The 13778-nt window shown below is 47.2% G+C and overlaps 1 protein-coding gene across 1 annotated transcript; it reads left to right on the top strand.

Moving 5' to 3' along the window:
- Nucleotides 1-4894: 4894 nt before the first annotated feature.
- EMWEY_00006290 (hypothetical protein, conserved) lies at nucleotides 4895-13310 on the top strand (the record flags this gene model as incomplete). The annotated part of the gene is made up of 12 exons (XM_013481586.1): nucleotides 4895-4943; nucleotides 5388-6762; nucleotides 6985-7214; nucleotides 7360-7455; nucleotides 7814-7890; nucleotides 8550-8721; nucleotides 8898-9040; nucleotides 9214-9429; nucleotides 9648-9940; nucleotides 10136-10514; nucleotides 10643-10810; nucleotides 11022-13310. 12 exons carry the CDS (start codon nucleotides 4895-4897, stop codon nucleotides 13308-13310), a joined length of 5487 nt encoding a protein of 1828 aa, XP_013337040.1.
- Nucleotides 13311-13778: the final 468 nt, after the last annotated feature.

Raw genomic sequence — 13778 nt, 5'->3', positions numbered from 1 at the left:
CAAAATAACAACGATCGGGGGGAGAACAGAAGGAGAGAGGCAGAGAGGGAGGGAGAGGGAGAGGGAGAGCTAAGGAGGAGGAAGAAGGGGGAATACAAAAGTAATTGTCCCTATTTTAGGACCTTTTAATAAAGAAACAAAAACGAAAATACATTTAACTATATGATTTATAGGCAAATGGAACTAAGACGGGAGGAACCATCGCCATACATGTATTGCCTTGCATGCATGCAATGGACAACACCGTTCACGGAGGCGGAAGCGGACGGAAAACGATAAAAAAAACAGAAAAAGGAATTAATAAAACGAATATTTAAATGAAATTAAACACAAAAGAGATGAAAAAAGAAGATCGGGTGGTAGGTCTGCCTATTTCCTTCAACTTCCACCTTCTTGAACACAATGGTGTGTCTCCGCTTTAATGACCCATTTTGAATGGTTCTTTTAAGATAATCAATGAATAATTGAATATGAAATGAAAAATAAGCAAAAAGCGCTCTTTTGTAGACATTTTTTTCGTGCGTTCTGCAAGTTATATTTTCACTAGTAGGTGCCTATACACCCCAGTATTTGAATCTTCTTGATATGCTCGGGTGACTTCGTCACAAGTAAGGTTTCTTATCATTAATTTTTGTTCGTTTTCTTCTTCTTTTTTATATTCAATCCATTCACATTTATTTCTTCTTTTATTCTATTTATTCTTTTTATTTTATCTCCCGATCTTCTGATTACACCGCCAACGCCCCCTCTTGCTTCCTCCTATTCAACAATGCGCAAGATTGATGACTTGTACTTCGTCACACAGACGAATACATGAATATTCAATCAGCAAAATAAAACAAAGTAAAATAAATAAAAATCATTAAAAGGAGAAGAAGAATAATAAAAATATAAAGGAAAAGAGGGAAGAAAGTTGCAACAACGAGTGGTGCCGCCAATGGTAATATTAGTTATACACATTAGCGTATCGAGTCTGTCTACAGCAAATTATATAATATATCTATAATATATATTATAATATATAATATATATTATAATATATAGTATATACTATATATTTATGTATTTTTATTGCTTAGGAGAATAAAAGACGACGGCGTAAGAGAGTTTGTCTAATAAATATGTTATAACACATTTAGTAGCAGATAAACAGCTATAGATATTATTGCAGCTTTCCCCCATATATATACACTATATAATACATATATTATATACTCTATATTATATACTGTATAATATATATTGTATAACGTATATAATATATATAATAAATATATAATTAAAATAGCTTAGTGAGCGCTCACTATCAGCAGCAGCAACAAGCAAGAAAATGCAGCAGCAAGAGAAAAATGACTTAATTTAAATATACCTAAAATCAACTTCCCTGCTGCTGCTACTGCCGCTTTTGCTGCTGCTGTTGCTGCTGCTGCTGCTGTTGTTGCTGCTGCTGCTGTTTGTGCTGCTGCTGTTGCTGCTGCTGCTGTTGCTACTGTTGTTGTTGTTTGTCTAGTCTAAAAGCAAATACTGTAAATTACCTATTATAAGTACTAATAATAGATAACAAATAAATAATAAATAAATAAATAATAAATAAATAACTAAAATAACAAGAATAATAAGACAAAAGAAATAAAAAGATTTAAATAAGAGAGTTATTTATGAATTAGATCGTTTAACAGCAGAGGAAGAAGAAAAAGAAGAAAAAGAAGAAGAGGAAGAAGAATTATAATTATTATCTTGTTGCTGATTATTTAATTGATTATCTTTTATACAAAATGATTTCTTTAGACAACGACGAACTTCTTCGCCAATTTCTACACAAACACCTTCGCATAAACTTAACATCTGCGGTGTACAGACACCACAAATATACAAATAAATAAATATATAAATATATATATAAATAAATGAATAAATTATATTATATTATGCTATTTATTATTTATTCAATTATTTATGTATTTGCATAAGGAGAAGAAAGGGTACTAAAATAAATTGGAGACGTACCTGTTCTCCTATGGGGCCCCCAATGAGGGGCCCCCTACATTGTAGGCAGCAAATAGAAGAGAGGGCAGGACAAAACCCTATATGAATTACTGTAAAGTCTGGTAGGTGTCTGTACACCTCATACTCCTATATACAACAACACAGCAACAACAGCAGCAGCAGCAGCAGCAACGGTAATAGATTAAAAGCAGCAGCAGCAGGAACGGAAGCAGCAGGAACAGATGCAGCAGCAGCAGCAGCAGCAGCAGGAGCAGCAGCAGCAGCAGAGAGTTGTGGTCTTACTGTTGCATCTAAGTCAAGACAGACGATTTGTTGAGATGTACCGCCATCATCTTTATATGTAAATGCATACTACACACAATCATATACACATATATATATTATTATTTATTTATTTATTATTATTTATTATTATTTATTATTATTATTATTTATTATTATTATTATTATTATTTGTTTTGCCTAAACAATATAACAATAATAAATAAAAAAGTAAATAAAATAAATAATGTTATGGTGTACGTACAGCTGATGCGCCTGCTATAACATCTAAACATTCAACACCTGCATCTGCTAATGCCAATCCAGCGCATGTTAATGCTGCAGATAAGACGCCTAAACAGCAGCAACAGCAGCAGCAGCAGCAGCAAACAGCACAGCAATTAGGAAACAGTTGCTGCTGCAGTTTATGGGGTGTGCGTACAGCTCGTGTTCTGCATGCATGCATTATTGTGTATCTATTCTTATAGTATTTATTTGCCCTCTTGTTGCTGCTATTGCTGCTATTGCTGCTGTTGTTTCTATTCTATTACCATTGCTGCTCTATTTGCTGCTGCTGCTGCTGCTGCTGCTGCTGCTGCTGCAGTTGTTACCTCCATCATCTTCTAGTACGAGTATACAGACATCAAGAAGTGCCTTTGGATATTTATTTAATAAAACACAACCATCAAGGGCTTGATGAATTAATAAAGATATTCCTCCTAGGCATTCCTCCTATATATAAATAAATAATAAATATATTTATTTTTGTATAAATAAATAAATATAAATAATAAATTGTATATATATTTTAAATATATAACTCATAAATAGACGGCAACGAGGATACCAACAAACGAGCAAACAAACAAAATATGTAAAGAAAAAAAAACACCGAACCCTAAACCCTAAACCCTAAACCCTAAACCCTAGAATTGTGTTGAGGGTTTACCACTTCTGCGCTGTTTTTTTGAAAGAAAGGAGAAGAGCGAAAGTCAACTTTAATAAACCCTCGATCTTGTAAATCACTTCTACCAGCAGGACGAGGACCAAATCTGTAGCAAAAAAAAAAAGGGTTTAGGGTTTAGGGTTTAGGGTTTATACGGCTTAGAGACAGAGGCGCAGCAATCGACGAGGAATGACTAGTGTTTAGGGTTTAGGGTTTAGGGTTTAGGGTTTATGCGTACACAGAGCAGTAGACTTTGGTGTTGCCAAGGGAAACAAAAGCAGAGCCCGATGCAGAGCCAAGGGCAAGGGTTTGTAGATCTGCAGAATAAATAAATAAATAAATAAATAAATAAATAAATAAAAGATAGCCAATGGTGTTTCCTCATCTTACAGCGATGACAGCCGCAGCCTAAAGGAGAGTTTAGGGTTTAGGGTTTAGGGTTAAGAGCCGAAAATACAACAAATATAAAACTCCCCAAATGAATTAGGGTTTAGGGTTTAGGGTTTAGGGTTTAGGGTTTAGGGTTTAGGGTTTGTTGGTCGTACGCATAGGTCTAACTTCTTGAGGAAGTCGTCCATCATTTCTTTTTCCTTCTTTTATTATATTAAATTTATTTTTATCTATTTTAGGGGGAAGAAGAGAAAGGGCACCACAAGAGGGGCCCTGGGGCCCCTCAGTCTCTGTACCCCAAGGGAGCATAATGCCCTAAATTGTTGTCCTGTAAACCAGCAAAACGACAAAAATTAAAATTAGAAGAAGGGGAAGAAGGAAGGAGGGAAAAAGGGGAAAAAGATCTAGCAGTAGCAGCTGCAGCAGCTGCAGCAGCAGCAGGAGCCTCTCCGCCGCCCGCTTGAGCAGGTTTAATGGACAGAATATTAAATGAAATACAAAGGAAGAACAAATAATAAATAAATATGAGAAAGATTGACAAACAAAACGCAATACCACCTCCCTTCCCTTCTATACCCATACATAAGGGAGGGCCCCTTGAGGGGCCCCCCAAAAGTGATTGCCGTGTTCCGCTGCCTCCTTGTTGCTGCTGTGCCTGGTGACGCCTGTGTTTTGAGGGATTTAAATGGTTTTTATTGCATTTTTAACATTAGAATCTTAAATAAACCGTAATAAATTGTTTTCCTGCCTTGCATTTCTTTTTTTTTCTAGCAATACACCACAGAGTCGCAGGGGGTGTTACAGCCCTGAGGGGCCCCCCCACCGCCGACCCAAAGGGGGCCCCCCCTCTTCTGTGCATTGCTTCTTTGCATGTAAGAACTAATTAAAGGAATTAAATGTAATTAAGTAAGGTAAAGGGGTTAAAAGGGGTTATATTTATGTAAGGAACCCCTATATTATTGAATATAGACACTGCTTGGCCCCTCCACCACCTGTCTGTACACCTCAAAGTGGGTGTACCCTCCTCCCCCCTGCTTGTATCTTCTTTCATCACCTTTAGAAACTTTTATTTCTTCTCTTTATAGTCTTTTTCTCTTCTCTCTCGTCTGATCTGCTGCTCCCCTATACCCTCAGGGCCCCCCAGGGGCTCTTGGGCCCTACACAGCAGCGCTCAGCAGCAAGAGAGAGGAGCCGGAGACGCCGTAACAGCAGCAGCATTAAGAGAGGCAGCAGCAGCTGCAGCATTAGAGAGGCAGCAGCAGCAACAACAGCAAGAGCAGCAGGTCTACAATGGAGAAGCTTGGGTCTTACGACGACTCAGCATCTTGTTCTATGTTGGGTACACAGGAGGCATCTTCTTCTTTATTGCCTTCTCTCTCTTCTTGCTGCGCTAGTGGGGCCCCCTTTAGATCTAGAGGTCCCAATGACTCTTCTGCTTCTTATTGTGAATGGGGGGGCCCCCCATCCATAGGGGCCCCTTCCTCTTCCATAGGGGCCCCCCATCCCACTTATGCGCCTAGTGAATCTTTATCAATACAAAATCGTGTTTGTTTTTCTCCTCCTTCTTCCTCAACATTACCCCCTCCTCTTCCTCTTCCTCCCCTTTCTCTTGGGGCCCCTCAATCCTCTATATTAAAGGGCCCCCCCCCATCTATATATGCCGGTGCCTATAACAATATATATGATGGGGGCCCCCTATCCTGTCTAATACCTCGTAGTCCCTCCCTTACAGAGGTAGGGTTTGGTGTATTTCTTTCTTCTTTTATTTATGTTGAGTACTCAGGACAATCACAATTACCAACACAAGTTAGATTAGCCCTTAAACATCCTCATGCTTATCAACTTAAGCCACCACATAAAATAGCAGCAGCAGCAGCAGCAGCAGCAGCAACAGCAGCAACAGCAGGAGGAGGGGATGCTGCAGCAGGAGCAGTTGGTAGTGGTGCGGGAGGGTTGTGTAGGTCACGCAGTGAGCCTGCAGGGCATGGTGGTTCTGCAGCAGCTGCAGCTGCAGCTAATGGTACTGATGTAATGGGGTCTGAGGGTCACGAAGGGGCCCCTGGGGGGGCCCCAGGAGGGGGCCCCTGTCGTTGCAGCGAGTGTGGTCGTTGTCTTGCCTTTGCAGAGGCCCGTCGTATATTAAAACCTTTTGGTATTCAATTAATGCTACTGGGTACTGGTGGAGGAGGGGGGCCCCCATGCGGGAAGGGGGGCCCCTCGCAGGTAGAGGGGTCCCCCGAGGCCAACAGCAACTGCAGCGGCAGCAGCAGCAGCAGCGGCAAGGGGAGGAAGGGGGCCCCATCAGGGGAAGAAGATTGTCTTTCTTTGGTGCTAGCCTCCCCCCCTACACAAGAAGAAAAAGAACAAACAAATTCATTAAATCTTTTGCAAGAAACAGCAAACGCGTCAAACCCTCTTGGGGTTTGTCTCTGCGGCAACCTAGCAGCAACGGGGGCCCCTTCTGGGGGCCCCACGGAGGCCTCCCAAGGGGGCCCCCCAAAAGAGGTGCAGGGACATATTGTAGTTGATACTGTTGACGAGAAGGAGATGGCTGCTGTCGAAGCAGCAGCAGCACTTAAGAGGGCCCTTACTTACTTTATATTGGAAGCAGCGCCTCCTGCTGCTGCTGCTGCTGCTGCTGCAGCTGCTGCTGCAAGAGTAGGGACAAAACAGAGGCAAGGTACATCAGCAGATGGCGCATTACCTCTTCATGGCAAAGGGGGGCCTGTTGCTGCTGTTAAACTGCTGCACAATCCCTCTAAGCTGGATCAGCAGCAGCAGCAGCAGCAACAGCAGCAGCAGCATCATGTTGGTATAGATGATGACACCTTCAGCGCCACAACAGGCGAATCTCATAAAGAAGTTGGTGACGTCCCCTTTGGATCCCGTATACGCAGCCACAGCAGCAGCACCACCACAACCACCTCCTCCTCCAGCAGCAGCAGGAGCGGCAGCAGCAGCAGCAGCAGCAGCAGCAGCAGCAGCAGCAGCAAGGCAATGGATAGTCTGAATGCTGTCCGTGTTGGTTTATTAGATGTAATTTTACAACTTCATGATATTCCATCAATTTATCGGCAAGCAGCAATTTGCTCAAATCATTTCTCGGGGTTCCTTTCTACACAAAAAATTATTCTTACCAAGGTCTCTCCTTTCTTCATGTAAGAACAGCAGCAGCAGCAGGAGCAACAGCAGCAGGAGCAACAGCAGCAGGAATAGTAGGAGCAGTATGAATAGCAGCAGCAAACGAGCAGTAACAGGAATAGAAAAGGAAGCAGCAGCAGAGAGCTAGTGCAGCTAATGCTGCACCGTGCGGCCACTTTTTCTTAAACTGTAGAGGCTGCATCTTATCTGCTGCTGTTGCTGCTGCTGCTGTTGTGCAGGTCATTTTTGTTGCAACACGAGGAGGCATTAGAGGCAGAGTTCCCCAAGGGTTTTGCTGCTGCATGTCAGCAGCAACAGGAGGCAAGACGCAAGAGGGCCCTCTCCAGCGCGGGGGCCCCTGCCGATGGTATAGATATGGGGGCCCCATTTGGAGGAGATGAAATGCAAACAATAAACCAAACCCTTAAGTTGGGGCCCTCCTTCACCCTCCATGCCTTCGTCTTTGATGGTCCGTACAACATCTAGGGTTTAGGGTTTAGGTTTGGACGTATTCATAGGTTGGTCAGCATATTCGAGTGTGTCGGCAGTCCTCGATTCACCAAACCCTCTCTTCAAGGGTTTAGGGTTTAGGGTTTAGGGTTTGTGTGTTGCAGGTCGTCGGCAAGCCCGTGCCTTACTAAAGCTGCTGCGGGCATTTATGAGTCTTCATGAGCAGCTAGATGCTGCGGGGCCCCCTCCAGGGGCCCCAGGTGTACCCCCTTCATACCAATCGTTTGTTGCTGCTGCTGCAGCACATCATTCCCTTGGCAGCAAATCCAACACTGCTATTAACAGAAGAACATTGGGACCCCCTCTGCAAGTTCGTCCTTATCCTTTTGAGCTCTTAAGCAGCAATTTGCTACAGCAGCTGCTGCAGCTGCTGCTCCTGTTTCTCCTGCAGCTGCAGTTTGTTTTGCTCCTTTGACTGCTGCTGTGCTGCTGCTACCAGTGCAGCTGTGATGCTCCCTTCTGTGATGTTCGTGCTGCGGCGGCGGCTACGACTCTACCTGTTCCTGTTTCTGCTGCTGCTGCTGCTGCAGGTGTTTCTGGTGGTGGCAAACTTTCAAGTGAGGGGTGCGAGGGTGACGGATGGGTCTGTTACATTCACAGAGACTGTACTCGCCCGTACACAACAGTCTACAGAGGTAGGGCTGCTGCTGCTGCTGCATCTCGTGTTGCTACTGTTGTTGCTTCTACGCGTGCTGCTACTGCTTTTGGTGCTCCTCCTGCTGCCGTTGGTGTTGCTGCTTGGAAAGGGCAACAGCAGCAGACGCACGGGCTATAGAATTCATGTATAACTTGAATGAGAGCTGCTGCTGCTGTTGCCGCTGCTACAGCTGCTGCTGCACGAAGGTATTATACGTAAGCATTCTGCTGTGTCTGTACACCTCAGAGTGTAAAGAGGTTACGTATAAAGGGCCTCCTTCTGCCACAAAGTCAGAAGGAACTTCTTCATGCAGTACATACACTCGAGCGTGTGGGGGCCCTCAAGGATTGTACCCTCTCCTTCAATTTCCTACAACAACCACATCAGGGGGCCCCTTTCTATGAACCAGGTGTTCTGCAGTGCTTCCCAGGAGAAAGAGTAAACCCTATTTATACCCTAAACCCTAATAAATCCATCTCTAAACCCCAAGACAAACCCTAAACCCCTAATGCTCGATCCTGAACCCTCCTATTGATGTTTTTCTCTTTTGTAATTGCTTTCCTCAAGCTTGCGAGGGCTTCTATTTTTGTTTCTTTCCTTTTAGTGTTTTAAATTTAGGGTTTAGGGTTTAGGGTTTGTATGTGTTGTATGTTACAGGTTTGGCGTCACTTCCAGACCTATGGTGGTTCTTTACCTAAACCCCTTTTTAGGGTTTTGCGGTGTTTTGTACCCGAGACTAATTGGGGGGAAAGGGCACAAAGGGAGAGGCAGCAAGCGCTGCAGCAGCTAGCACGTGATGCTGCTAGAGATGCTGCTGCTGCTGCTACAGGTGAGCCCTTTCAACAATGAACGCTGCTGCTACTGCTGCTGCTGCTGTTGCTGATGCGCTTGCTGTCGAGTCATGGCCTGCAAGTCTGTCTATCCCTCCCCGCCGGCAGCACCAGTATCAAAAACAACAGCAGCAGCAGAACTGGTTTTTATCTTTGATGTGTCTGTTTGCTGCAGCAGCAGCTCATCCACCTCAGCAGCAGCTGTTGGCTCTCCCTTACGACTCTGAGCAAGGGCCCCCAGGCCCCCGAGATGCCCCCGGGGCCCCCACTTTGTTTTATTGCCATAAGCTAGACCTAGTAGAGCAGTTACCGCCTCAAGTATGCTGCTGTTGCAGCTGCTGCTGTTGCTGCTGCTGCTGTTGCTGCTGCTGCTGTTGCTGCCGTAGCTTCCAATGCTGTTGCAGCTGCAAGTAGTGCTGATTGTTCAAGTGCTGTTGTTGCATGTGCCGGATTTGCTTCGTTTGCTGCTGCTGCTGTTGTGATGGGTACAGCTACGTCGTCGTTGTGTAACGGAGCGGCGGGCAATTCAGGCAGTCATAGCAGCAAGTCGTAGCAACGGGGGGCCCCCAGGGGAGCCCCCAGGGGCCACTGAAGGACAAGAAGGGGATAAAGGTGTAGAAGGTGTAGAAGTGGAGGCCGATGATGCTGATTGTTTGCGTCTTTGCATTCCTTTAGTTATTAGCCGATTTGCTGCAACAAGAAGAGAAGTAGGGCAATTTAAATAAATATTTTATTACTTATAAGATAATACATCCCCTTTTTGCTGCTTCTTTTTACTCTTCTCACGACCTGCTGCTGCTGCTGCCGGTGCTCCGGCTGCTGCTGTTCCTCCTGCTCCTTCTGCTGCTTGTTCTTCCGGTTGTTGGATAATTATTGTGTATGTTTGTGTGTATGTGTGGGGTTTGTTGTGTTGCTGCTGCTGCAGCATGCGCAGCTGCTGCAGCAGACACCAGTAGAGTGTCTAGTGTCTGCAGTCTACTTCCGTTATCTTGCTGAGTTTGGGGGCCCCCCTCCCTTTGATGCTGATTTTAGTCCGTTACTTCGTCCTTCTTGGTTATATGCTCTAAACCCTTTTAAGACGAAAACCCTAAACCCTCTTGCTGTCACAAGCAACAACAACCCATACACCACAGCTACAGGTGCTGCCTCTGCTGCTGCACCTCAAAGATTTGTCTGCATCGTCGCGGAAGAAGCCAATCAAGACCCTAAACGGCACAGGTCCATCAGTAACGAGGTCTAGGGTTTAGGGTTTAGGGGTGTCCTTACTGCTGGTACTGGCGATAGGGTCTAGAGCTCATGTGTTTAATGCATATCGCGTACCCCATTTGTCACTAACAGGTCTATTTTAGGGTTTAGGTGCTGGAGTTTAGGGTTTAGAGTTTAGGGTTTAGGTTTTAGGGTTTGTTGCTGCAGCTACGTGGGTGGCGTGACGACGGGCCCCTTGTCTGCATTGATTCGTATGGCTTTGGAGGAGGAAGCATTTAAAGGAAAACTGACTGTCTGTGCCTCTGTCAGCCATGCTGTATCTGCTGCTTCTGCTGCTGCGGCGGCAGCCGCAGCCGCAGCAGCAGCAGCAGGAACGGCAGCAGCAGCTGCTGCTGCATTAGGAGGGGGCAGCAGCGTGCGGAAGGCTGCTAGTGTGGAGCTGTTCGGTGTTGTGCTAGAAGATCCTTCCGTTTCTGCTGCTGCTGCTGCTCAATTGAGGGCTTTGCTGTCTATACAGCAGAGGTCTGCTGCTGAGGTGTCTGTACACCTCGTGACGGCTTTATGGGTCTACAGATCGCTCTTAGAGGTATGTTGCCTGTGTGTTGCTTTTGTGCTGCTGCATCTTTCTTTGCTGCTGCTGCTCGTTTGCTGCTGCTGGTACCCGTTTATTTCTGCTACAGTTGATCTTGCTACTGATTGGTTGTTGCTGTGCAGGGCCAAGTAGATCCTCCATCTTCTCTTGCTCGTCACCTGCAGCTGGAGGGCCTCCCCCCCTGCTGCAGTGCAGCAAGCAGTCATATAGAGGCCCCTGCTTCTTACCCCGCAGCAACGCATGCGCTGCTGCCTGTTGTCTCTCCCCCCCTACCTGAGGAGATTGTCTTTGTAACAGATCCTCCTCTTCTACGAGCTATCAAGGCAAGACAAACACAGACGATTTTTGCGGCTCTCTGTCTGCTGCTGCTGCTGTTGCTGTTCGCGTACTGCTGCTGCTGCTGTTGCTGTTCGCGTGCTGCTGCTGTTGCTGCTCGCAGAAAGCAGGACTAATAATAACTCCTTGCCAGTGTAGGGGCCCCCTTGTGATGTCTATCTGCAGGAGCCATGGGGACTGCCTTTGTTTGGATGGCATTTGTTTATAAGGGAGGAGACATTTCCTTCGTTATCTGTCCCCTTAGATGAGCTACGTAATGTGTGGGGTGTATCTGTTAGTTTGTTGCCTTCTCTATCTCCTTCTGCTGTGCTACGGCAATTGCTGCAACTCCTTAAATCCCTAAATCTCGACCCTACGGGGGCCCCCAACCAGGGCCTCCAGCACTTGCCTGTCTTTGCTGCTGTCTTGGATATAGAGAGACCTGAAGATAATTGCATTAGTCACAACCATCTCCACAGACACAGGGCTGCCCCATCCCCTAAAGGGGCCCTCCGCTCCCCAAAAAGGGGCCCCCGCTCCCCTAAAGGGGGGCTCCGTTCCCCTAAGGGGGGCCCGCGTTCTCCTAAAGGGGGCCCGCACCTCAGGGAAGACAGAGATCGGCAGCCCTCTCCTCATCTCCTCCTTCCCCCAATGCCTTCGGGGGGCCCTCAGGAACCGCAAACCCCTGAGCGTAAAGACAGCCGCTCAGGTAGGCCTCAACGGCTCAGTGCACTGGCTCTTGAATCTGCAGCAGCAGCAACACCAACAGCTGCAGGAACAAGTGCAGCAGCAGCAACACCAACAGCAGCAGGATCAAGTGCAGCAGCAGCATCACCAACGGCGGCAACAACATCTGCAGCAGGAGCAGTAGCAAATCCGAACCAAACAAGTCCACGCATATGCATCACCACAACTACTGACCGAAGCCCCCTAGATAGGGCCCCGCCACCACCACAAAGGGCCCCTGACAGAACCCCCCAGAGGAGGGCTCCCAACACCAACGACTGCAGCGACTGGAGGGGTCTCTCAACACCTGTTGCTCTGTCTAAACAGCACAAAACCACTGCTGCCACTCCCTCTAGGGGCCCCTCTCCTCTCTTAAGGAATGTGTCTTCTCCGTTAAAGGGCATCTCTTCTTCTATGAAGAAAAACTCTCCTCAAGCAGGACCAACCTCTCCCCTCAAGAGCTCCAGGGGCCCGCCCCGCTCCCCCTTTATGGCCTTCCCCCGATCCCCCTTTAGGGCCCCCCTACGCTCACCCTATAGGGGCCCCTCCCGCTCGCCCTTTAAGGGCCCCTCTTGCTCTCCCCTTAAGAGCCTGCGGTCGGGAAGATCGGGCTCTAAGACTTCTGCTGATGCCTCGCAGCGTTCTATGGGACTTTTAGGTGGATTGGGTTGGTATGGCGGCATGGGCAACGCGAACCTGTCTGTGCACCTGAGGCAGCAAGGTGCGGGACCCTGGGCCCTAAGAGCTCCTGCCTGCACCTTTTGCTCTAAGAATAGCACCTATAGAGTAACAGTGGGGAGGCTAAAGGTGCTGCTACCAGGATTCGATGGAGTCCCTCTTGTTAGCACAGAGTGGCTCTTACAGTGCATACGCACACGCAGGATGCTACCGCTGCAACAGTTCCTTTTAAGCTCTAACAGCCAAAGGCAAGAACAGCAGAAGCAGCAAGGCCAGCAGCAGCAGCAGCAAGATCAACAACAGCAGCAACAACAACAACAAAACCAGCAACAACAAGAACAGCTGCAGCAACAGCAGAAGCAAGACCAACAGAAGAAAAGCCAGCAGCAGCAAGAGGGTGCAGAGCCAACTCCACATGGAAGCAGAAGTACCACCGTTGCAGAGCAGGCTGTAGAGGGCCCCTGTGCTCAAAGCAAGTCGAGGCCTCTTAAGAGGGCCCGAAAGGGAGAAGTGCAGCAAATGCTCAAGAAGAGAGTCACCCAAAGTTCTATTCTGGGGGGCCCCTCAGCAGCAGCAGAGGGCCCTCCCCACTGCAGCAGCAGTGCCAAGAGGAGGCTGTCCACAGCAGCATGCGACAACACCTCTCCCCCTCCACCTCCCACAGATGAAGCTGTTGGATCAACAGCAGGAGCAGGGGCTTCTGCGGATGCCACCGGTGGAATAGCCGGTGCTACTGCTGCTGCAGACCCCGGGGAGGCAACGGCGGCGGAGCTCACGACGGCGCACGGAGTAGACGTCTGCCTGCCGCGGCGTCCACAGCCAGTTGGAGTAGGGAAGGGTAAAAGAAATAAGACAAAGGAACAGAAAGAGCAAGACAAGAAGGAACAGACAGAGGCCGAAACACCCCAGACAGACATGCAGCAGCAGCAGAAGCAGCCCCTGCAGCAAAAGCAGCGGGGAGTGTCTCAAGCAGCAGCAAACGCAGCCAAGAAAATAGCAGCTGCAGCTGCAGCAGCAGTAGCAGCGGTGAGAGGAGGTTCCAGGCGCGGGAGAGGTGGACGAGGGCGTTGAGGCGTCTGAGTGATAGCAAGTTGGTTTGCTAGCTAGATAGCTAACAGCCAACCCACCGCAGGGATGTTGGTTCTCTGAGGAGCATCCAGCTAGAGAAGGGAAAACACACCTACTAGCTACGGACGCAGTTGCCTGGCTGCATTCTAGCTAGCTAGCTTACTGAATAGGTTTTAGCTAGCTAACTGCGCAGCTATCTGGATACGAAGTTAGTTGAACGGGCCTCCTAAAGAAGGCCACGGGAAGACAACGTCAAGCAGCACCTGTCTCACTATACAGATAATCTATTAAAGGATTTCCTTGGGAGTTCCTAAACAGATTTTCTTTAAAAAGTTTTATTTTGTTTATATGCGCCCCAATTGCACGCATTACCCCCGATTGCGTTGGTGCACAAAGCGGAAAAAAGATATTAAATGCTGCTGCCTCAAACGGCAGCCGCAAACCCAAGAAACTCTCCGTAATATCCTTATA

This window comes from Eimeria maxima, genomic scaffold, assembly GCF_000499605.1.
Source record: "Eimeria maxima Weybridge genomic scaffold, Emw_scaff36, whole genome shotgun sequence".
Classification (NCBI taxonomy): Eukaryota; Apicomplexa; class Conoidasida; order Eucoccidiorida; family Eimeriidae; genus Eimeria; species Eimeria maxima.
Note: the sequence above shows the minus strand (reverse complement) of the source record. Positions and strands in the feature narration are given on the sequence as shown.